General features: G+C 40.9%; 1 protein-coding gene across 6 annotated transcripts in view; it reads right to left on the bottom strand.

The window, feature by feature from the left end:
* Positions 1-2,718: 2,718 nt before the first annotated feature.
* The window catches only part of LOC128329023 (charged multivesicular body protein 3), a 30,025-nt gene continuing 6,573 nt past the window's right edge, over positions 2,719-26,170 (bottom strand). For 2 of the 6 annotated variants that reach the window (XM_053259405.1, XM_053259404.1), the window contains exons 4-5: positions 21,969-22,084; positions 15,266-17,274 (exon numbers count right to left, since the gene is read on the bottom strand). In XM_053259405.1, the coding sequence (XP_053115380.1) occupies positions 15,744-17,274; positions 21,969-22,084 (1,647 nt within the window). In that variant the 3' untranslated portion in view covers positions 15,266-15,743. Of the gene's footprint in view, positions 3,220-4,182; positions 4,298-4,581; positions 4,704-7,119; positions 7,300-8,398; positions 8,460-10,802; positions 10,930-11,029; positions 11,281-11,315; positions 11,473-15,265; positions 17,275-21,968; positions 22,085-26,170 lie in introns of those variants that run through there. The other 4 variants (XM_053259406.1, XM_053259409.1, XM_053259407.1 and 1 more) reach the window with 4 other exon arrangements.

Below are 26,170 nucleotides of genomic sequence, written 5' to 3'. Positions count from 1 at the left end.
ACTGAACAGCCCCCCCCTTTCCTCTAAGGAGTGAACCGGGAGTGAACCCTGTCCTGACTGACAGGCAGGGACATCTAGGGATCAGCCACTCAGCACACGGTAGGTGGATCCTACAGGGCCATGCATGTGGCAGGAAGAGAACTTCCCTTTGTTCAGAAGAAGCTAGGCTGAAGGAGACAGCAGGCCATGCAGCCAGGGGAAATGGCTGCAAAAAGTATGTCTGCAAATCCTTGAGAGACAAGATTGCTGGAAACTTGAATTATCTCCTGGAGTTTGGGGTGAGTTAAAGGAGGAAAGAAGCCAGGGCTTTTGTCTTCTGGAAGTTTAGCCTAGGGAAGAGTTTGTTAACCAGTTTGTGTTAGACTTTTATTTTCCTTTTGTGTGCTCTGCATATCCCTGCAACTGGTCTATTGTTGTTTTACCTAGAATGTAACTAAACTAAGAAAGCAATAGCCTGCACCCATCCATCCAGCTAGGGTGTTGAGTCTATGTAAAATAGGTGCTTTTGCATTTTCTTACATCCATATTCTTTGCAACTGGGTCGCCACAATTTTTAAAGTGTACCACTCCAATTTCAGCTGGAGTGATTTTTGGAAGGTACCTTGTAATCAACTAAGTATTTTTACCTGTAACTTAAAGCTGAGAAAGCTTCAGAAGGAAACTGTCTGTAGTATTTTGAATAAAGTTTATTTTTCTTTTTGTTCTTTGCAAATTTTAACCAGCCTCTTTTGAGTGGCTTTTTAACTCAGGAAAGCAGGGGCTGGGAAAGGGCTTGCTCTGGTGCAACACACGTCTCAAGTTTGATTGCTCAGCAACTCTACCAAGTTTTCTCATGTAAGCCTCCACATGTAAGCCTGCATGTGGAGGTTTTTGTGTACTTTTCAAATAGTAAAGAGAAGGAGAATTTCCCTAAAAATTCACCCAAGCCAGTGGGGAATAAGCTCTTGATAAGTGGGTATGGTGGCAGCATATTATCTACCAGGAAAGTTTTGGGGAGCAGTTTTTGTGGGTGAACGCAAGAGAGGATGATTCAAAAATTTTCTTCACTTCACGTACGCTTGCTCTAAGAAAAAGGCTGAGTTAAATCTGCTACAACTTCTTACATTCTTCCATTGTGAAAACTGTCCTTTTTTCCCTATCCTGCTTCCTGTCCTTCAACTCGTTACCAGTCCACACATGAACCTGTCCCCTTATCCCATGACTGCTAAATTTACGCAAGAGCCTTTGGTGGGGAACTTTGTCAAAAGCTTTTTGGAAGTCAAAGTATACTATATCAACCTTCCTCCACATGCCTGTTGATACTCTCAAAAGGACTCCAAAAGGTTACTGAGGCAAGACTTGCTGTTGCAGAAACCATGCTGGTTCACCTTCAGAAAGGCCTGTTCTTCTATATCTTAAACAATTTTATCCTTAAGTATGCTTTCCATCAATTTACCTGGCACAGAAGTTAAGCTAACCAGCCTGTAGTTTCCCAGATCCTCCTGGATCCCTTTTTGAAAATGAGAGCTACTTTCCAGTCCTCTAGTCAGAGCCTGATTGTAGGGAGAATATACATATTTTTGATAGAACAGCAATTGCAAATTTGAGTTATTTCAGAACCCTTGGGTGGATGTCATCTGGCCCTGGCATGTTAACTTTTAGTTTTTTAGGACAGTTGAGAACATGCTCTCTCATCACCTCAAATTGGCCCAGTTCTTCAGCCTCCAAGTCTGAGAAGCTCAATTCCAGATGGGTATATGGTCAGTATCCTCTGTTGTGAAAACAGATGCAAATAACTCATTCACATTCTCTGCAATCTCTTATCCTCCTTAATAGTCCCTTTCACACACCCATCATCTAACTGCCTCCCTGGCAGATTTTCTGCTTCTAATATATTTAAAGAGGTTTTTGTTAGTCCCCTTGACACTTCTAGCTATATGCTCCTCAAACTCTCTTTTTGCATCCCTTATTGTCTCTTTGCATTTATTTTGCCAGAATTTACTTGCACCACTGCTCACACACAACACTAGTCTGGATGTTCAGCATGGTTTCATAAAATTCATTAACAGTGAATGCCAATGCAATATTAGGCAAGATCAGGGATTTAAAATGTATGATTAATGTTTTTCAGGTGATTATCCCGGGGGGGGAGAGATAGAGAGCGAGTGTGTGTGTGTGTGTGTGTGAGAGAGAGGGAGAGAGAGAGAGAGAGAGAGAGATTGAGTATTCCAATAAAAACAATCCCTTTTTGCATAACACTTTGAATTTGTTTTAGAACATTTAAACCACATTAAGGATTTTTATTGATTCCCCACCACCACCACCACCTTCCCCAATCAAATATTTTAGTTTGACTACTTGGCAACTTCAAAATTTTCAAAGGGATACAGCATGCAAAATTAATATTTTTTTAAAAACTATATAAATAGTCAAGTAACATGCCAAAAATTTTGGGCATCAAGATTTTATTTAATGTATTATTAATTATTATTATTATTATTATTGGGGGGACAATTGAGGGGAAATTTGCATGGGAATTTTTTCCAAAAAATCCACATCTCTGATTTTGGATCCCCTACTTTTTATCATCTTCCTCCCAATAAAGACATTTATAGGTTTTACATATTGTCTCCAGTATGAAAAGAACTGTACTTTGTGCCTGAATAATTTTCTGATATCTATTAGTTGTGTTCAGTCAATATACTTAAATAAAATACCAGCTCATCAGTAACAGCAAGGAAGTGTTAAAAGCTATTTATTAAAATCCGGTTTTAGTGTTTCAGAAATGTACATAACGCTATGGTGGCAGAGTCAACCCACAGAAGTGCTTTTGGAAAGCCAGTATTTAGAGCATAAACTCTTCCAAATATTTATTTTTTGCTTGGATGTCTATACCACCCCCTCTCTACTCCACCAGAGCTGTTCAGAGATGACACAGCTTGACAGGGGAAAAATAGTTAAAAATAATATCTCTCAAGGCAAATCCACAAAAAAATATTGGAATATATACAGGAAACACTTTTACGTGAAGTTTTATATTGTAAAGGCATGACAGAATAGCCTATGGCAAAATGAATGGAAGTGTACAGCAGTTCGGCATTTAGCTCCGAAGAGTAGCTAAGCGTGACTGCATAGCTTCAATATCTTCCTCTTCATCATCATCCACAGCTGCTGTTGCTCCTTCAGGCTCGTGTTCTGGAAGGGCATCTGTGACTTTACTAGGCGCTTTACCCAAGGCTCCTACAAAGAAATAAAGCAAAAGGATGCAAATCCGCAATTGAAACGAAACAGTAAATTCAGAATTCTATGTAATGCAGGATCAGCCTCATCCCGTTTTTATATTTAACTGTAAGATGCTTTGAATTTGACAGGAAAAGTGTTATGGAAAAGAACAATGAGGTGATATGCTGGTTAGTGTTCTCCTAAAGCAGGAAGAAGGAGGTGCAACCCATTCCTAGCCAGCATGGTGTAGTGGTTAGCGCATTGGACAATACTGGGGAGACCCAAGTTCAAATCCCCATTCAGCCATGAAACTCACTGGGTGACTCTGGGCCAGTCACTTATCTCTCAGCCTAACCTCTCTCACAGGATTGTGAGGATAAACATAACCATGTACACTGCTCTGGGTTCCTTGGAGGAAGCGTGGGATATAAATATAAATAAATACATCTTTGCTTATTTAGAAGTAAATCCTATTAAGTTCAATGCAACTTACTCCCATTAAGTACAGGTATGTGTAGAATTGTCACCCTAAGATGCAAGCCAGAGGAAGTTAGGTGCACTTAAGACCCCCAGAAATCAATGAGATTTCAGTGGTTCTTCCTGCAGGAAGTTCCATTATCTTGCTTTCTCTGGGTTACCCCCAGACGTCTTGAACAATGGAGATGCCTAGCAGCAATTCCATTTTTTCCTGGGTCCTACAATGACAACTTAATACCAGAAGGAACAGGAAGTGCTTCTCCAACACCATTCAAGCATCATCCACCACGCCCCTCACTAGCGCATGCCTCACATGCAATGACAGTAGAAACAGTATTCTTCTGTCAACCTGCAAAGGAACAGAAGGCTATTCAATACTGTAGAGAATCTGGTGTCTCTTTGGCTCAATGTGACACTCAACACTGCATTTTGAAATTTTGAAAGTCACTGCAAGGAAAAGTGATCCACTTAGTCATTCATATGTACATGCACATTCCCACTTACCAGCTGTAATTTCGAACAAAATTTTGTCAATCTCCATCTCGGCTTCCTCCTCCATCTCCTCCTGGTCTTCCATACTTTCAAAAGTATCCTCCAGCATATCTTCTATAATGCCTGCCTACAGGATACATGCAAGAAGATCAAGTTATGCATACAGCTGCAGTCCTAGAAACCAGGCCTCATCTCAATCAGTCTGTCTCAACAAGCAATTGTATGCAAGTAGCTTGAAAATCTCCAGAGACAGAGGGAAAGTATGGCAACTGATTTGCTTTGAACTGACAGAACAGCTTCATCTGGCAAAGGGAAGACAAGATGGAGCCCGGAGCAGGGAAACATCACTTTCCCTGCTGCAATTTATACCTCCAGATTATACACAAAGTATTATGAGACTGTTAATCTTACCTTCATCATTTCTTTGGACAACTCTCTCATTGTAGCCTGAATTTCAGGGATTTTTACTAAGTTCTGCATGGCTTTCATGACTTCTGTGCTCTTCTGTAATGACCCAGCTACTCTCAGAACAGCTGGCAAGGGAAGGCATGGAAAGATTTTAGATTATGTTCAGACCCGTGGAATGCCATCTTTGTCAATGAGAGTATTCCTTGCCATCAATTAAAGTTTCCTATTCAATTCAGAAGGGAACTACAATGCTTAAGATTACAAGATGCTCATATTTTCCCTCAGCATGTTATAAAGCCAAATGAGAAAATAAGGAATATGAAATAGTTTTTTCAAATGTAGAAAGGGAAAAGAATGTCAAAGACACACAAGAACTCTGCTAAAGCAAGCCAAGAATTTATCCACTACTGCTTCCTGTTTCTGCCACCCAGATGCCTCCAGGAGTCCACATGCAGGGCATGAAGACTTATTCCTCACTAGCCAGCATTCAGAAGTACACTGCACAAAGGTTCAATATAGTTATCATGTTCAATACCCATCTTCCCTGAATTTGTTCAATCCTGCTCTAGTCAGTGGCCATCACTACATCTCATAACACTGAAGGGAAATAAAATTCCCTTTCGCCAAGTCACAGTTTGACAAGTAACCTATGTGTGTGTGTGTGTGATGTCTGTGTATATATCAGATGGTATATAGATAGATAGGCAAGCTAAGGCAGACTGGACAGCTGAGCTAGGTGGTTAATTTAATCACGGTTCCAAAAGTGCGCTTCTCAAATCATGACTGCACACTTTAGCATCAAGCTCAATTGTTTATGATGCACCCCTAAGAGACATACGTGAAGAAAGGAAAGCAAGCAAGAAATCAAACAAATGAACCTTAAACCTTTTATTCCATTTCTCCAATACATATTCAGTGGACAAGACCATGGCTTCCTGAGTTGATATCCAGACTAAGAGGTGCACATGGGGAGTGCTTCTGCTCACACAAGGCGGGGAGGGTGAGTTTAAGTTATCCTCTCTACATCCACCTGTGCCTTCTGGAAATTTGTTCTTGAGAGTTAACTCTGCTAACTGAGCAAAGAGACACCTTTTAAAGTTAGCAGGGGAAGAGTAACTGGCCCTATCCAACCCCAGCACAGCATCCCTCCAGTGGCTGTTGCTGGTATCTGCCTTACGTTTTTAAAAAAAAAAGACTGTGAGCCCTTTGGGGATAGGAGACCATGCTATTTTGTGTATTACTTATTTTTCTGTGTAAACTGCTTTGAGAACTTTGGTTGAAGAGCGGTATATCCATATCCATAGTAGTAATAGAGAGTCCTAAAATGATCAATGACATGTTTCCAGGAAGCACACGTCAGCAAGGGGTGGAGGTGGGTACAGTACGGAAAATCACCCCTCGCCTCCATGCACAAGCAGAAGCCCTCCCTGCAAGCAACTTAGTCTGGGTGTCAGCCACAAGTATCTTGACTTCTGCCAAAGCTCTAGAACCGCCTGACTTATGTGGGTTCCCAAACTGAGTGCACAATGTACGCTCAGAAAGCAACCACTGTGCAGGTAAGGAAATGATAGGTGCTGTTTTCGTTATTCTTTGAACAAGAAATCTGTTCAGTATTTGATGCCGTGTTTAGATGCATTTCTGCCAGTACATGTCTTTAGCAGCCAAATTAGCAACTGTGGGAAATATACAAATGGCAGAATAGTGTTTTAACATTTCTTTAATGACTTCAGTCCTAAACAATGGTGAAACATAAAGAAATTTGTGCAGTGCACAGATACTAGGAAAAATACTATAGTACAAAAAAACCAAGAGGGCAGGAAAGAATCTGTCTCCTCCATAGAACCAAGAAAATGAATTCCTCCAAAGCCCTTCAGACCTCCAACATGATAAAGCAGAATGAGATCAAGCTTGTCTGGCACTTTGAAGCAATTTCCTAAAAGGAGAACATGTTGCTATTCTACAGTTAGTTTTCTACATAACATTGCAGGATCATACCACTACTCTACTTCCATACAGATTACTCAAAATGAAATAGTTCTAGATAAAATATGTCTCATAGGTCCCCCTAAAAGTGTGGGAGCTGCTTCTGTGCAGTGCAATCCTACACTGCAGGGAAGCACATTTGACTGTCACAAACACATGAGCAGGGCTAACCATATGGGTCTTGCCAACCCAATCAATACTGCACGTCCCTCTCTCCCGTTTTGAGGAGTTAGTCTAGCTTATTTATTGTTCAATTTATATGCCTCCTTTCATAAAACTCATCCCAAGGTGGTATACAAAAGTCAATACAATAAAATGCCAGAAATTCACATTAAAATACTAAAATCAATTCAGACCAGAAATACATAAACACACCAAAAAGGTAACTTCCAACTTCTGTTAGAATAAGAAACTTATCTTTTAGTTTGTATATTATAGTAGTTTATTTTTTTTATTGAGTTGCCGAGAGCTTGTGTGATTAGACAAGATAGAAATGTAATAATTATGTTATGTTTCATGAAGAGGGACCATGTTGCTGAAGCTCAGCGGTTTCCTTACCTAGCTGATTCTTCATCCCCATCAATACAGAATTCATGTGGGCTTTGGAGGCATACAGTTTGCTCACAGCTTTCCGTGAGCAGATCATCTCCTTTGCTAGGATTATACACACATCTTTTTGGCCCTTTTTGGCAGCATCTTTGATTGATCTTTTTACTTTTTCCTCTTCGCGCTGAATATCTGGAATTGGGGAAAAATGTAAAGGAGAGTAAATAGCGATGGTTTGACCTCAGGATTTTAAAGATATGTGTGCCCTTATGTGTAATGTGTTTCCATGAAGCATCATGCTATCAAGAGAAGAATCAATGGGACCCTGTTCTAGCTCACTCATCATCATCAACAAATGCCTACATTCCAGCAGCAAGAGCACTATTACTAGCAACTATCATTGGACATTCTCTTCAGCACACACACACACACTCCCCACCCTTCCTAATCTCCTCCAGTCTTTCTACAACTGAAGTAAGTAATGAGCAGCAGCCAGCTGAAGTAGTTGCAAAACTGAATGATGAATCAGGCAGCTATTTCTTCAGGAAAACCGTTCTCTAGAACAGGGATTCTCAACGTTGAGTCCCCAGATGTTATTGGACTTCAACTCCAATAACCCCTAGCCCCAGTTACCTTTGGTTGGGGATTATGGGAGTTGAAGTCCAATAACATCTGGGGATGCAACGTTGAGAATCCCTGCTCTAGAACATTATAGCTCTCTGCTGTATTCTGACTCTGTGGCTGCTTAAGGTATACTACTATATTTAGATCTCATTCATGCTAGTAAGAAACTCAGGAACATCCAGGGCTGCTACCAGCCTAAATAAGTAGCCTGGTGTACAGGCTACTTCTGATACATTCTTCCATTATAAATATGTCAAGCTCCCTTAAAGATCAGCAAAACTAAAGAGCATAAGGAAATTCCCCTGCATTACAATGAACAGGACTTGTGCAAGGTAATGGGAGTTACCAAGGTCTTGGGCAGCCTCTGTTCATTTCAATGGGACTTACACAGGAGAACGTCCCAGATGACTGTGCCCAAAGTAGAGTCCTTAGGAAACCTGGACTGCAAACACGCAAAAGAAGCTTGATTTCCCACTTATGTATAGCTCCTGAGAAATGCAACATAACCGCCAGGATCCATCAGAGAATAAAACAGCCATCCCTGCTTCACTTCACCATATAAAACCAAACCACATTGATTAGTTCCATGACAGCCAGAATCTGTGGCATATCCCATATGAGTATTTGAAAGAAGATTAAATTCAGAGAAAACTTTGAGAATACAGACCTCTAATCTGCCTATCAATTACTCTCATCTCTTTTCGTATTTTCAGCGACCACTCATTGACCTGGAAAAGAAGAAAATATGATATCACAACTAAATCTACATGAAAGAGGGGGTATGGACTTTAAAAGAAATGTTCACCTGATATACTTAATATACTATTTAAGGGCCCTTTATAGAAGCCTCCTTTGATCAGGCAGGATTATTAGGTTATCACACTGCTGAATTCGGTAGAACAGAGGTTGTACTTGCAGTCCGGCTACTGAGCCAAATGAATGATATTCACTGTTTGAGTAAGGAAGATTGAATCCAGAACATCCAGTATGGTTTACAGTACTGAGAAGCATGAAGATCCTAAAATGAAGTGGCATGAATGCAACCTGCTCCTGCCCACAAAAACTGGTGTATCAGGGCCTTAGTCTATCCATCAGGAAAGCCAAATGACATTTTACAGACAGGCATTTTAAGAAAAGAGAGCACTTAAAAAAAAAAAAAGGGCAAATGAACAACTCTGGTGATGGTGAACCCAGAATAGAGAAATGTGATACATTCCTTGAAGAAATTTGAAATTACAAATACATTCAGGATCTACAGTAATAACAGTAACATTGCAAGGTTTATTTATTTATTTTGTTGAATTTTTTTAGCACTTACATTTATATACCGCTCTATAGCCGGAGCTCTCTAAGCGGTTTACAATGATTTAGCATATTGCCCCCAACATTCTGGGTACTCATTTTACCGACCTCGGAAGGATGGAAGGCTGAGTCAACCTTGAGCCCCTGGTCAGGATCGAACGTGTAACCTTCTGGTATTTGTAGCTTTCTCTGTCCCACAGGCTCAGGACAGATAATATGTTATATACACCATAAACATAGTGTACGCCCTTTCTAAATACAAAACTCAACACATTCTATCCTTAGTTGCCAAACGCCAACTATAAAAAGTCCTACGCTACTTTGAAAATATGCTGAGATCAAGGGAAGGGCATCACCTGAGAATACAAATTCTTCTAGCTTTACAATGATAGGATTCTATTATGAAGTCAGATCATTCCTGCTAGGAATGTGGCTAGCACCTCAAGTTGCAAAGGGCCCTTACCTTTTATAACAGCAAATATATTTGGCAGATCAAACTACAGCAGTCTATGCATCTGCTGTAGAAAGCAGAAGAGAGAGAAGTGACCCTTGTCAGAGGGTTGTTTTGAGGATGAATGTAATTATTATGAAGTACTTTGTTTCAAGTGTCTACTACTCAGTGGCCAATTCACCTGTGAAATATGCACTGTAAGATAGGGACTCTCCTCTTCCATTTCACTAAAGTACATGGTGATGCATATCAAAACAAATGCATGTTCACCAGCTGTGGCAAGTCAGCAAGCTCTGCAGAGTTCATCACACAGAGACCTTTTAATTTGCAACACACTCTACAATTTTTGTATTTGCCCTTACAATTGTTCTCATTTCCCATTGACAGTTCATATAATTACTGGGAAACATCTAGACTAGTTAGTTAAGGCTAAGCACTACTGAAATCAAATAATCAAGTTAGTCATACAAATACGACGGATATTTATATCCTGCTTTTCAATTTAAAGTCTTCAAAGCAGTTTACATAGATATAAATAAATAAATAAAATGGCTCATAACCTTGAAGCTGCTGCCAGTCTGTGTAGACAATACTGAGCATAGCATATACCGACTCAGTATATGGCAGCTTCCTATGTTCCTATGATCCTAAATTAAGTCCCATTAATCTCAGTTGGATTTAGTCATGACTAACTTACTCTGGATGCTGCCTGCTGGCTTATGTGAAAAAGTGCTGTAAAGATTTCTGAGATATGAAGTGCTTTGAAGACTTGAAATGCACTGTACAAATATTAAGAAATAGGATGTTCACATGTATATTTATCATGGATTATTACAACCTCCAGGAATGATTTGCTGCTTCCAGAGACAGAGCTTCTGCATCATTTGATGTCTTCTCATGTGCAACCATTTTCAATGGAGGAAGATCATGCTTTCCATTGCTATTAAGTGATGCATGTGTACATGTGAACCAGCACCAATTAAGAGACCATGCAGAACAAGTGGCTCTGGAGGAGCTGAACTCTCACACCCCAGCGTAGCTTTGTCCTCTGTAGCCCTGTTCACAAGTTACCACACTGTTCACCATGCCCACCAGCCCTGCCCCTGAGCTCCATGTTGCTGGGGACTGATCATGTTCAAGTGAACATGTAAATAGGGGGTCAAACTTGTCAAAAGGTCAGGACAAATTTACTGCACATGAAGTGATAGCATATTGCAAAATGGCCATTTTGTACAGGCTTATTAGTCCATGTGGAATTTGGTTGTCCACATCTAGTAGTGCATCAGTGCAGGCAACCATGTATCAAGTCACAACTTACCATGGTCTGCATGTAACCACTTGGTAAGGCGGCTGTCCATGTCAACCTGCCAAGCGTGAGGAGAATCACACACTTCTTTGCCTGATCATAAATCTGGGGAAGCAGCAGGGGTGGGGTGGGGGTGGGGGGCAGATTCTCCTCATCAGGAGACGATGTAGACCCTACCAAGTGGTCACGTGCCCAAGACGTAGAAGATCCGTGTCCCTTGGCTCATAACTGGATCATACCTGCACGCACAACACTCATCCCTCCCTGTCAAGAGTAGCTCGTGGGTCACATAGGAAAACCAGCCTGGCTCTGTCCATGAGAATGCGACCCCTTCTCTGCCCAGCAAAGCAGACAACGTGTTTACTACTCCAATCTCAAGTGGGCACAAATCCTGGCCAATGGGACCCGACCCGGCCCTTTTCTGCCCCGCCCTGCGGGTCTTCTACCCTCCGTATTCCAGACTGCTCCCTTGGGCCCATCCACTCTTGACTCGACTCTATCTGCCTCTCTCCAAGCAGCCATTACCAGTTCTTTGGGAGGCTTCTCTGGGGTTTTCCCGAACAACCCCATCTCCGTCCAACAGCACTAAATCTGTCCCTTCCGGCTTCCCGTTCCCTTCTAGCACTTCCTCTCAGGGAAACAAGGAAGTGATGAACACACCGCGCAGGCGCCACCTGGCAACGATCTCGTATTATGCTCTCGGTTTTTTGTTTTCTCTATGCGTGCGCACCTGCCTCTCCCTAGCCATCATAGACACAATAAAATTCTAGAGTTCCCTATACGACTGGCTAAAGATTGAACTTCCTGGTTTCCTTTGGCATTACATTTTCTCCCAGTCCGGAGGCTGCGTGAGAACCGCCCGGGGCGGGGGAGCGGCGGGGCGGGGGCGGAGAATCCAGGGTGTTCCCATAGCAGAAACAAAGAAAGGAATTCATGCTCTTTCTATTCAAGGTCTTATTTAGTGTGGGAAATGTTGGGTGTGGTTTTTTTTTAAAGTTTGTAAATATTTAAAAGATTGCTCCGTAAATTCCAGTGCCAGTTTAGTCCATTACCCCATACTGCAGGTCATAGGGGTTGTGATGACTGAGATCAGATGTATGGCAGCCCTGCAGTATAGTCCACCGCTAACAGTCCACCTCACACCTGCCCATTGCCGCCACCACCTGTTGCTGCCGCAGCTCCTGCTCCTCTTCCAAGGTAAGGGGAGAACAGCAAGCATGTGCCGCCAGAGGAGCGGAGAAGAGCAAAAGGAATATGCAAGAGAGCAGCAGTGTGCTGTGCGTGCCACCAGGATAGGAGTGGAAGAACACACATGCAATGAGTGCCGTCAGAGATTATGGGGAAATGGCGAGTGGTAGGTACACTCTGTACATCACTTGGGCGGGGCAGGGAGGTACAAATTGTGAGTGGCATGCTCTGCGCACTGCCAGTGGTGGGTAGAGGGCAGTGCCAGGCCAGCCTCCGTATAAGAGCAATCTATTTAAATCATCATTCCTGCAGGTCTCTCCTCCCAAATCGAATCCGGTGCTCAGTTGCATCCCAACGCCTTCTGCTCGATAGACTTCCACAGAGGCATTTTCTGCTTTTGCTCCAGCAAACCGTCCAGTGAACATTTCAGCTTGCACGTCTTTTAAAAACCGCTTGGTCTTGTCAGAATCATCACACACTACACGACCTAACCTCGTTTGACTTGGAATTTGCGTTTGACGTTTCTGAAGGTGAGGGGTGCAGCGACTTTCAGTACGAATGAATGGGGCGTAACCATGTCTGCGTGTGTCCAGAAAGGCCATTTAACTAGACCGGCTTTAAAAAAATAAATAAATTGAGGTGGGAGGGCGCTAATAGGGTCACCTAGATGGGTGATCGGGCTTTGATGCAGCCGGAGGTATGTTTTTGTATGTGGTGTGTTTTATATGGCGTATTATTGCTAGCAATCCAAAACAGTCATCAAAGAAACGTTCATTATTAGAGTTTTATTAGCGCTGTTTAAGAACTAAACTGTGAGGCTCAAACTTCACATTTTTAGAGGAATACAGGTGTGCCGTGAGGACTGCGAAGTTAATAACTGCATTAGTAATATTAGGAAAAGGGGTGATTTAACTTGCCCAGTGGACAATTTTTGCGATAAAGCTGCAAAAAGATCACAAAATCATTTGCATCTTCCAGGCTTCAAGCATCCTCCCATAGGGGGAAAATACAGACACTCCTGTAGGTTGCCCCGGCTGTGATTAACCTCAGAGTCCCTATTCCCTGCAATAGCTGGTAGATCAGGATCTCCCCCCAAAATGGCTCAGGGCGATTCAGTCAAAAATAAAACTATTACAAACATTAACATAAAACAATGTGTTTTTATTTGAGATTTTATCTGTTTTATGAATTTTAACTGTTTTATATTATGTTTTAATTTGTACACCACCTGAAGATTTGTATATCAGGCAGTATAGAAATACAATAAATAAAAAACAAAATGTTTGTTATACAAAAGTGTAACTACAGTATACCAGATGTTGCAAACAACATTGGACTATGTTGGATAAACTATTCTCTCTCAGCTTCACACACACACACCCCGGAAATATGGGAGTTTGCAGTTGTTTCCAATCAAAGTTAAGTTGTCCCAGGGGAGACTGAAAAAAGCCATCAAAGGAAGTCTAATTTTTCAAACAATGGAGAAGAGTCTTTGGCACTACAATCCACTTAATCATATGCATGAAGCATTCTCCTGGATTGGTAGGTATACTGTATACATTAGATTACAACACATAGCTATAAAAAGGTGGGGGGATGTAAAATATTGGGGCCGAATTGCCATGACATGCAGATGTTATAATTCCCATGTAGGCCAGGCCAGGCATTGGCATCATAAGCATTCCTAGCTTTCATTGAGGGAGGGGAAGAGAAGACAAGGCACACCCCAGTGGGACAAGGAGGGGGGAAATGAACAGCATGCCCAGTGGGAAGGGGAAGGACAATGGCAGTGGGCAGGCCCATGGGATGGTATCTATAGTGTTCTCTGCCCCCTGCCCACACCTGAAGTGCCCATCTCTCCCTTCAACATGGAAGGGCCGCCCCACACATTGTACAGCAGGTATGTCTGTGGTAATTCTATACAAAACTTAAATGTATTAAATGTAGCAACTATTCACAACAGCAGTAATAGGTGATAAAAAGAGTGTTCTACTTTTGCTAAGTTAATTAACCATGTGGCAGGAAATCAGTTTCAATTCAAACCTGTGCAAATACAATCAAACCACTTGATACATTCTAATTCAACAGCTTCATGCTGTAGTCCCCCTTTGAAGTTCCCTTCCTGAAAAAGGATGACTCAAGTCATCAACAGATTTACCTGAGAGACTAAAGTGTTCTCCCACTGGTTTCTGAGTGCTGTGATTAAAAAAACACAAATTTGTCTCAATCCATACCCTTTTTGGGGGGTGGGGTGTTGAGAGAGCGATCTGTTTGTCCTATGCAAACTACACTGCTAGGTGACAGGATGTAGCTTTTGAGGATAGGGAGGAATGGATCATAGTTCAAGAAGTTCTCTCACTAACTAGCTTAGGTGGCAAGTCTATCTAATCTTAACCACATAACAAAGACCCCTCTACAATGACCAGAAGGCTGCAACAAATGCAGATGCAGACTCTGTCCCCTTATTGACTTAGTCAATCTCAGCTATACCTTCAGAAGTTTAGCACCTGCTCACCCTCCAGTTAGCTGAGGTGTGCCTAACAGATGCAGGGCCTTCTCAGTGCCAGTACCTGGTTTCTGGAAATCTCTCCCCAAGAAGCCCACTTGACCTACCAGTTTTCATGTTCGTGTTCTGGTGCGTTTTCCATCTGATTGCCTGTTGAACATAAGAAGCTGCTTCATGCTGGGTCAGATGGTTGGTCCATCAAGCTCAGTACTGTCTACAATGACAGGCAGTGACTTTCCAAGATTACAGATAAAGGTCTTTCCCAGCCCTACTTTGAGATGCTTGGGACTGAACCTGGGGCCCGCAGCATGCAAAACATGTGCTCTGCCACTGAACGACGCCCATCCTTATTGTGCTGAATGTTTTCAACTCTTTGATTAAAAAAAAAAAGTTCAGGGTTTTTTCTGCACAAGACACCTGACTATAACATAATAAAAAACTGTAAATGAATAAAAGTTCTTGATGAAGCTTCACATGTTCTATTTGGCATTAATAAAATACTATCAATGTACGAAGCGTTAAGAGACATAGGTTTGGGCTTGGCTACTAGATGAATGGATTCTACCTGAGAATCCCAAGACGTTGCAGATTTGTTAGAGCAAAGCTAGGCTATAAGCACTGCAAATGGGATGTAACCATCTGTATGGTGATTTCTGTTGGTCTTCCATTTAAACAAGTTGTTAATAAAATTGATTAGACAAACAGCCTGATGGCAATCAAACATTGTTGGAATGCAAGAAACAGAAACAAATATGTTAGAATTATTAGTATGACAAATCAATTACCTGCTTTTAAAATAATTTATTTTCATGGATTTGTTTTTAAATTTTTTCTCAGAGAACATACAGTATTCAACAGAGGTATGCTGAACAAACTCTAAAACAAGAAACATTTGAATAAAACAATTATTTTACGTTCAATTTTCAAGGTCACCAAAATCCTACCTTGTTAAATGTTTGTTGAAATATACTTTTACTGACATATGTTTGATTTTTATGCTTGCAAAAAAGCAAAACAAAAATGTTAATTTTTGAAGTCAAAATATTGTAAAAGAAAAGTGTAATTGTACAGTAAGTATCCATTGTTTCAACGTACAAGGCAACAAAATGATTCTGTCATCAATGTTAACATGTTTATTTTAGTTCACTGCACTAACATTTAAACTAAAACTTCAACCACACGGCCTGTTTGTGACTAACATTTAAAAGGCAAGCAGTAAATATGTGGGAAGATTACAAAGGACATTATTTAGTACACAGCTAAGATGGGCTGTGGTTTGACAAATGCTGATGAGGTGTGTATGGCTTCTTTTTCTTGTAAGAGGCCCATCTACAAACTGGGCAGCAATGCCGCCCCCCAGCCAGCCACATCACAATACAATTCTGATGAAAAACATGGCCACATGGTAAACCCATCAGCAGGCATCCATTTTCAAAATTTTCTAGACACACCACACATTCTGTACAGTGCAACATATTAGCAGGCCAAGCTGACCAATCAGGCTCCATATCTTCTGTAGCACTGTGCGATCCATATGACCGGACTTTGGCACATGAACAGGTCTCAGCATTGCAATGAGATTCTCCTTCACAGGACTTTTGATGGGTATTTTGCTCATCCTCAGATTTCTCTTTGTCACTACTTGGGACATCTTGGCATTCACTGTCCGAGTCACTTTCACTCTGAGAAATGTCAATTTCCTCTTCGGAATGGCTACCAAGACATTTAAATCGCCACATAGGTAAGTTTTTAATGTAATCAGTTGGTATCAGAGGATGAAGCCACAAATCAGGGAAAGCTAAATGCTCAAGGAACAGATCTGGGTCCTCATCCCAATCAGATTCAAAGGGGAAGTGCTGGAAAGAAGTAATTGGATGGAAGAGATAGCTAGTGTACCAGTCCCAAAGGCTTGATAGCCACTCTAGATTATTGGCATTTACTTCATCGCTGTTATTGTGCCGTCTCTTTTTCTCAAAATAATCTATTAATAAGCCATGACCCAGATAAGTGCTGAGGAACAAGGCAGGGTGTGAAGAATAGAACATCCAGTCAGCTCTTACCCATGAAGCTAGGGTAGTTGTATTAGAGTATCTGAACAGTTTTAAACTGTATTCATAGAAACTGTCTAAATAAGGTAACTGCAAAAAACCCAAGACTGGTAGCCAAGAAATAATTAACAGAGAATTATATGTCCCTAAAGTGCTTATAAGAACAACAAAGCGCTTTATAGTAGCACCTTGGGTTATAAAGAGATCCATCCAAGCCATTAAGTTAACTAAGACCAGACTTAAAACAAATAAATCATTAACTTCAGGTTGTAAAGAGCGCAAGAATGAGTCCATGGCATGTAGGGAAATAAATTCACCAGTATTATTTCCATACCTGTACATTCCTTCAGGAGTTCTAAGTATGTAGGATGGTGTTTTATAAATACCCATCTCTGCCATGTGACTCCTGTCCCAGTTTTCTATATTCACAAAAATAAACTCAACTCTGCCAGTAAACTTTACACTCAGTGCAGAGAAGAATGCTGGAGGCTGGTCTAATTTAGCAAACAGGTATATTTTCACTCGATACTGATCACTTTTGTTCCATTCTTCTTTTAAGTGTTCCGATGTAAAAATTGTTTTGATCCGAGAAGCTGCATGGGCTGTTATCCATTTGAAAATATGCTCTGTCTCAATTTTACGTCCACTATATTCTTTAAGCATTACTTTTCCTTTTGATGTGCTAGTTTGTGGAACAGACATAATTAATGTGGACCTTACCCAACCTCTTCTCCTGCAGTATCTACAAAAAACAAACAAACAAAAATCAGGTTAAAACAGACACTATGTATTAAAATAAATAGTCTTCAGTTTCATATGTCTCACAGAATACAGTATTTCACAATCCACATCTCTTGCAGAAGCTTATACATGCAAATGTTTACTTTACTTTTCTTAAAATAGAATTAGAACCACTCTGTCTCCTGCATCTGTAGAAAGCAGCGAAAAATCCCTTCCCTTACCACAATGATCTCCTCTCAAGGCTGGAGGCCTATCAAGAAGACACAAAGCCTGCCTCCAAATACAATCCCTTCTTTGGGTTTGGGAACCTGTATCTTTACTATATTTTGAAATATGTGTATTACAGTTCTAACTTACAGTTCTAACTAAGCTTCTCATAGCTTCAGTTGGATCTAGAATGTTTACTGTAGCCAGTGTGGTGTAGTGGTTAGAGTGCTCGACTAGGACTGGGGAGACCCGAGTTCAAATCCCCATTCAGCCATGAAACTAGCTGGGTGACTCTGGGCCAGTCACTTCTCTCTCAGCCTAACCTACTTCATAGGGTTGTTGTGAAAGAGAAACTCAAGTATGTAGTACATTGCTCTGGGCTCCTTGGAGGAAGAGCGGGATATAAATGTAAAAATAACAATAACAATAACAATAATAATAATAATAATAATTATTTAATAATAATAGAATGTACACTTTCCCAAAATCCCTTTGAACTTAATTGGTTTGGTTGGGGCAGAGAAGCCTGCACATATGGCTAGCATCCAGAGTGACATACACCTTACTTAGTTAATATAATTCATTTTCACTGCCACTTCAGAATTGCCAGAGAAGCCATTCCTGAGGGTCAAAGGATCCACAGCAACAACACAAGATGCAGAATGAGTGGCTGCAAGAGGAAAGGGGAAGTCAAAGAAAATGGGTGGAGATAGGAAGGAGCTTTGGGCGATGGTTTGCTACTTTGAATTCCACCCATGGAATAGGAAGGAATTAACATTAGGTTTAGTGCTAAGAGTACCATGTATGTGACCCTGAGCTTCTTGGAAGACGAGTAGGGGGAAAATACAATAAAATGCATGTGTAGAATACACCTTTTTTCAAACCAGGGAAGTCTGTATGTCAAAATCGCCAAGACACATACCTAATACAGTCCCTAAATGGGAAGCTGGAGTTTCTTTTAATACAAAGATAAAGTAGATATTATAGATGCAATATACTTATTACTCCTCCCTCCCTCCCTCACACACACACACATATCTGCTGTCTCTGGGAAGATCTGTGTAGCAGAAGGAGCCAGAGTCACCTCTGAAATCAGTGAGGGAAGATGGCAACTCCAGCAAGCCCCTGCCTATGAGGAGCAACTATCCAAACATTCCTCACACACCATACTGTTTAATACATGAACATGAAATAACCACATTGTCTTCCCAGTTTATCCTTGCTTCCACTTCCTTCCTCTTTCTCCATTATCTCCCTTGTGTTGATTTTCAATTGTGAGCCCATAGATAGAGACCTGTTTTCTAATTCTGTAAAGTGCTATATATGCAAATAGATTATCTCATTATAATCCTTTATTACGGTCACTGACCAGAAAAGATATAAAACACACTAACAACAAAATCCTTACAAATCAATTAGTATGCTAACATAACATGTGCCACTTAATGGCACAGGGGGAAGCAACCTGCCTAGAGAGCAGGAGGCTGTTGGCTCAAATCCCTGCTGGTGTCTTTCTCAGAATCTGGGAAACTCCTAGATCAGGCAGCAGCGATATAGGAAGGTGCTGAAAGGCATCATCTCATACTGCTTAGGAGATGGCAATGGTAAAATTGTCCTGTATTCTACCAAGAAAACTACATGGCTCCGTGGTCGCCAGGAGTCAACACTGACCTGGCAGTACAATCTAATATAATTGAATAGTTATTACACGGTTACAAGGAGGCAGCTCTACATGTATTACAATTTGAAGATATAACACAACTATCTAACTACACACTTGTCTTCCCCATCGGTAGATGAATGGCAGTCATATCATCTGCTGCTGCCTAGCCAGTGTTAGCTTCAAACCAAACATCACATAGGAGAAGTCACCTCATGACAAATTCTACTTGTGATGAGGCAAAACTTGGCTACATTGTTAGTTAAGTTATCCTATTGTACTGATCAGTACAAGTATCTTATATAAAAGAAATACAATGACCTGGGAGATTAATTATGCAAATAGGGAATTACTATTTGCATAATTTCATTTTATGCAATGGTTTTAAACCACCTTGAGATTGTTTTAATGAAAGGTGGTATAAAAATTTAACAATAAATATAAATATAGATGAGTGGTTTTTGTTGCTGCTGCTTTGTATTTTATGGTTATATTGTGTATGTTTTTAAAAAACTTTTAATTATATTTGTATTTTTATATTCCATTTTAATATTTTTATTGTGTAATTTTTAGTTTTATATCATTTTAAATGTTTTATAAAAACCCCTTGAGATTGTTTTAATGGAGCCAGCATGGTGTAGTGGTTAGAGTGCTGGACTAGGACCGGGGAGACCCGAGTTCAAATCCCCATTCAGCCATGATACTTGCTGGGTGACTCTGGGCCAGTCACTTCTCTCTCAGCCCAGCCTAGTTCACATGGTTGTTGTGAGGAGAAACTTAAGTATGAAGTACACCGCTCTGGGCTCCTTGGAGGAAGAGCGGGATATATAATGTAAAATAAATAAATAAAATATAGAAATTTCCTTCCTTCCTTTGATTTGTATACCACCCTTCCAAAAATTGCTCAGGGCGGTTTACATAGAGAAATAATAAATACATAAGATGGATCCCTGACCCCAAAGAGCTCACAATCTAAAAAGAAAAACAAGATAGACACCAGCAACAGTCACTGGAGGTACTGTGCTGGGGGTGGATAGGGCCAGTTACTCTCCCCCTGCTCAATAAAGAGAACCACCACGTTAAAAGGTGCCTCTTTGCCAAGTTAGCAGGGGTAACAATAAATAAATAAAAGCCAATTTCACCAGCAGTGGCAACTTTCTGAACTGGCCTAATCAGATACCAGCCGAAGGCCCATAGACAATCGCTGAAGCCCATGGCTCATATGGTCAGTGCTGAGAGTTGGCAGTGCTGATGTGAGTCTCCTGCATCCAGTGCTTTCTTCCACCTGCCCACCCACCTTTGCAAATGAGAACATCCCTGAGAAGTGGAATGGTCTCCTTCTGCCCTCCCTATCAGCAAATTGACTTCCTTCCAGAGTCTCCCGTGATGACATAGGAGCCTCTGAGAGGTAGTTACACCTTGAGTTTGTCATGTCACCATTGCCTTCTTCTACCTGCCTCTCTATTTGCAAAAGGGAATTTCCTGAGGTGGGGAAGTTTCTGTTTGCAGATGGGGAATTGGGTGAGGGAAGGCAATGAAGGCGAGAAACTGCAGTGGCACTGCCTCCTCTTTGCAGACTCCTCCCATGTTGCTGCCTGACCTGGCCAAACCCCAACGCTGCCTAAAAATAAAGTGTGCCGTTGAGTCGGTTTTGACTCCTGGCGACCACAGAACCCTATGGTTATCTTTGGTAGAAGGTCTGTGCAAATCAGAACCGCAGAAATTCAGACATTTGAATTCCTGCCTCCCCACTGCCACCACCAGGAGGCATTAGAGCATAGTGCAAGTGCCCTGGACAGTCTGCTGGGGGTGGGGGTGGGCTTTAACTGGCCACCTAGCACTGGCATGGGGGCAGCTGGGCTGCACAGCAATGTTTGGGAGTTTTGAGGGGGGCGAGCAGGGAGTGATGATCTTTTCCCAGCACAGCTGTTGGAACAACACATGCAGACTGCAGTCCCATGCAGAACCTTTCCCTAAATGGGTCCCCACGAGCGGGCTACCTGGGGCACTTGTCCCGCGCTCTAATGTGGGGGAGTGGGGTGGGATTTCCAACGTCAGAATTCCTGTGGTTCCAATTTGCACAGGCCTAATGGCTACAACTGGAGTTTGGTTATGTTATAGGCTACATTATGTTTTAGGCTAGCACATAGGGGGCAAGTCATAGTTTAGCACTACTCCCTGTGCTCCTTTTACTCTTAAAACCTGACTCCCTCCAGTTTTATATAGGGTACATCTCATTTAAAAAAAATTAAAATCAGGCCTAATTTGTCTCTTAAATGTTAAGCAGACCAATGGGAAACTTAACATCACAACTCATAAAAATGCCTCGTGAAGTCAAAATGAGGTTACTGATGCTAACATAGCACAGCAATTCAGACACAGAGCAGGCATACACTTTCCCATTCCCATGAAGCCTAGAAGTGTGGAATTACAACACACGGGTCACTCGCGCATTTATCATTGCCACATTTGGCTCACATGCAAAACAGTCTGTGGCAAAGACAAATGGTGGGCCATTCTCACAATCCAGCTATGTTAGTTATGCTGCTGGATGTCGAGCAACCACAACGGACCCCTCCCACACGATCACTTCCTGGTCTTTCTCACTGTGCAGACAACTGGGAGTCAGGAGCATGTGAACCTCCTACTTTCTCTACTGCCTGACATTTAGCAGAACTAATGTAGTCAGACTGTAAGAACTGGCTTAATATTTCTATATGCCTCTCAACAGAAAGTTCACACAATAGGTACCAGTGTACCTGATTCTGTGTTATCAAGGTACTGGAAAAGTTTATTAAAACCCCTCTGTAACATCTTCAAGAACATACCTTGGGTCACTTGAGCAGTTAAAAGTGCCTGTACGTATGCCAAACCTTGAAACTTTCTTCACCATTTTCTCCCAATGGACCTTTCCCATTAGAGGGCTTCTATCATTTGCTATGACCTGTTTTTCAAAGAAAAACAACAACAACTTTTTATGAATTGATACATATTTAAAGACTTTGAAGCACACATTGTAGGAAATCAATTTTTATACAGTTTTATTTATACATATTTGATTTTTCAACTTCCAGATTGGCTCCCTCTCCGAATAGTTAGTAGACAGTAACAACTTTTTCAAGGCTCTGAGCACACAGTCCTGACTGCTGGATCAGGGAGAGCAATTGCTCCTGTTTGTGGTTCTTTGTCCAAGTACTAAGTATACGTTTCCAAAAGTTGCTTCTATATACATTTGAGATTGGTTACTGAAGATTAATTATTGCAGAGCACAAGGCTATGGTCTTGTGCATGTAGCCCTTAGAACATACATATACATTAAATGATCACATGTACTACATTTGCAAGCTATGATCAGAAATACTTGCTTTTTAATAGTATTTGGCTGCCCATCTTCATTTAAGATTTACTGTTGACATTTAATGTTACCAGGATAAGTTCTAATACATTTAATCTAAAATTATATTTCCTATAATGATGGTGTTCATCTCTTAGCCTAACCATTCAGGCATTTTGAATTCTATTTGAAGAAAGGCAGGGTTCATATTTTTAAAAATAACTTCTCTCCTTCCCTTACAGGCTTGTTGTGAAGATAATATGGAGGGGGCAGTGGAGGAAGGAACCATGCATACCACCCAGGGCCAGATTAAAGTATTTGAAGACCCTAGGAACTCTCATGGGGTTCCAGCATGAGAGCCATGCATGGTGTAGCCAGCGTGGTGTAGTGGTTAGAGTGCTGGACTAGGACCGGGGAGACCCGAGTTCAAATCCCCATTCAGCCATGATGCTAGCTGGGTGACTCTGGGCCAGTCATTTCTCTCTCAGCCTAACCTACTTCACAGGGTTGTTGTGAGGAGAAACTTAAGTATGTAGTACACTGCTCTGGGCACCTTGGAGGAAGAGCGGGATATAAAATGTTAAAAAAAACCCCAATAATCATAGGTCCTCAAGACAGATCTATAGATAAGTATTTGTATTGTGTACAATGTATAGGTCCCCTAATATGTCAGAATGGGCATCTGCAGGGCTGGATTATCCATTAGAATAATTTTCTCACAAGAAGGTGAATTATTGGGGTGGTTTGGCGACAGGTTTTCCAAATGTTAAGATTGCTTTTAGAATGTATCTTGCCATTTTTGGAACAAACTGTGAAGGGGAAGCACTCTTTTTCAAAGCTGAAATGCATAAAGAACTCTCTTAGGTCAACCATGGGACAGTAAAAACTTGTCTTCACTTGCACTACTCTCAGTTGAGAATGAGCTTTTGTAAAAATTGAAACTGGAATATGTAGTGCATGACTCTGCCAAAAAAAAAAAAAGGAACAGCAAAGTTAATCTTTAATGTACATTTACTTAAGTCAGAGCTAATATTACTAAACTTAATTCAGTTATACAACACTCTACATTGTACTATTTTGTTATGTTGTTAAAATAATTCAAGTAAAGCAAATTATTAAGCTTGATTTAGAAGTTTTCTTTTCTCATTTTTTTGAGTCATATGAGATTTTCTGGGGCTTAAAACCTTTTTGTAGGCCCTTGGGAGCTTAGCAGGCCCAAGGCATTGTGCCTAATGAATAATCCAGTCCTGACACCACCCTGAGGTCCTTGGAGGAAGGATGGGATATACAACCTTTCATAAGGCATACCAAGGCAGTTTACAAAAGTTAATACAATAGAACTCCATAAAAATCACATTTAAAACCTCAGAATAAGTTAAACAGTAAAAACCATAAAACACCAAAACACAACAACCAAAAAAGACAAGACGGAAGCAGGAGAGCTGAGAGAAAATAAAACAAATATCATGGTCACATTAAATCTTTGAATTTTGGCCACTATTAAGCTACATGAACATGAAAAAACAAGCCTAAGCTTTAGATTCACATCCCTTTGGTACATTATCACACTAAAATATTTTGGTACCCAAAATTCAATACAAGTTCCTGCTCATATTCTCCAGCTGGATTTTTACTGAAGGTCCACAAAGGGAGAAAATGACCATGACTAAACCAAAATTCCATAATAATCTATGAACAAATGTCTTCAAATGAAAGCAATGCTTCCAATACATTAACTTGCCTTCTGGCTACATAAAGCTAATCAAAAAAATTGTACTGAACTGATTTTATATATAAATAAGATATTATATATTTTATTTATTTAAGGTGTGTATAGGAAATGTACTATTATATGTACGTGAGAGGGTTTGGATTACAAGATAATGCAAGAGCAGGTCTAGAGATATTTCCACAAAGTAGTCATTAAAGAAGGATTAAAGGCATGCTAATCACAAATAGCCATTAGGAAAGGTTTGGCATGTACTAAATTCTGTTTATTTTTTACATCTGGCATCACTTTGCAAACAGTTAGGTTCTTTTCCCACAGCAATAATCCACACGGGGGGGGGGGGGGGAGACGCATCAGAAAAATGTGCTTATAATATGATTAACAGAAATGCCCACAGAAACAAGAGGAATCAAAACTATTTTCAAGTAAAGCATATAGCAAACCCATTGCCTTAACAAAACAAAAAGTATCTTCATAAATTCACAAACAGGGAAGGTCTAACTTCCTCTCTGTTTTTAATCAGAACGTCTCATATTTCATCTTCATTAAAACAGGACAGAAATAAAAACTGGAAAAGAACACTTTCTTCCTATTCTATTATGAGCATCCCTATCTTCTACTTCTATAAATTTCTTACAACATGAAAAAAATCAAGAAGAAAAAGGTGTAACTGAGACAAGATGAACAATGTAGTGTGACTGTGGTAGCAAGCACAAGCCCCACTTTGGAACTCTTTGGTTCCAATGTAGGGAGAGATGAAAACACATGGAGACTGATCTTGGTATAGTTTTGTCTTGCTTTGAGGTGAAGTTTGTTGTCTGGCATAGACCATGCACTGGATGCTTTCCTGGAAGAACTCGGAGTTTGAGCACAAATATTAATGCAGGGGGTATGAACATGTTGTCTGTGTCAGAATCTACCCTACACACCTATATGTCAATGCGTGATTTCTTCTAGCATTTCTTGGCATCCCAAAGCATGGCATTTTTGGAGCTAGTGGCTTCATCCGAAAGGTCATGTGGGCAATGTCCTGGTTCTCAGAGATGTTAATATCTGTGCTCAGTTTGTACTTCAATAGGTTTAGGAGACCAGCTGGTCTACCTTTTTTTAGACTTTTATGATAATTTTGTATTAGCAGGTGGAAGGTTTATGTAACAGAAAAACAGCAGTTTTCCTGACCACAACAATTAGAATGCATGACAAATTGAGAACAGAAGGTATGTATTTACTTTGAGTCAACTCTATATTATCTGATGTGTGCTGATTGTGTTTGGTTGGTTTTTGTAAATTCGGAGTAACCATTTGTCGTTTATATGAACAAGAATAAATGTCAACCTTGCTTTTCACCTGGATGGCCATGATCCATTATTCATTCACCAGGATGGCTCTCAACTCAACAGGTTTCAGTTTATGTCCATCCTGTGTTGTTATCTCACTAGCCTACCAATAACGGGGTGCACTTCTTTAGAATAAGTGCTGCTACAGCAGTGCTGGAAAGAGGGCTATCCAGCGCATAGTCCTGAGCAGCATACAAGGCCTACAGTCTCACACACAGGACTGTCCATGTCTAGCATTCTGTTCTTTAGTTTCAGATCCTGGTGTGAAGTCTGGCGGAGTTCCCCAACTTCCCCAAGCTTCACATCTCATGTCTCAGACATGCAGTAGCAAAGACAAATTCTTTTGCTGCAGAAGGAGGTAATAGCACATGGTTGCCCAGACATCGTTCTAACTCAGCTGGGAGAAAGTGACCTTGGTAAACAAAATTATCTTGGTCTCACCTGTGAAGCACAGACCAACCTTGAGTGGTGTCTGCAGCATCCCCCCAATTTACGGCTAATCTGGGTTGAGCTGATAGAGAGGTGTGTTTGGTGAGGTGCAGCAGATCCCAGGAAAATTGGTGGTGTGCAGGAGGTAAAAAAAGGCAATATGGGCATTTGCAGTCTCCTGAAGGCATGATCAAGAACCCA

This window comes from Hemicordylus capensis, chromosome 6 (genome assembly GCF_027244095.1).
Source record: "Hemicordylus capensis ecotype Gifberg chromosome 6, rHemCap1.1.pri, whole genome shotgun sequence".
Classification (NCBI taxonomy): domain Eukaryota; kingdom Metazoa; phylum Chordata; class Lepidosauria; order Squamata; family Cordylidae; genus Hemicordylus; species Hemicordylus capensis.
The sequence above is the reverse complement of the archived record's forward strand: the minus strand, read 5'-3'. Positions and strand labels throughout refer to the sequence as shown.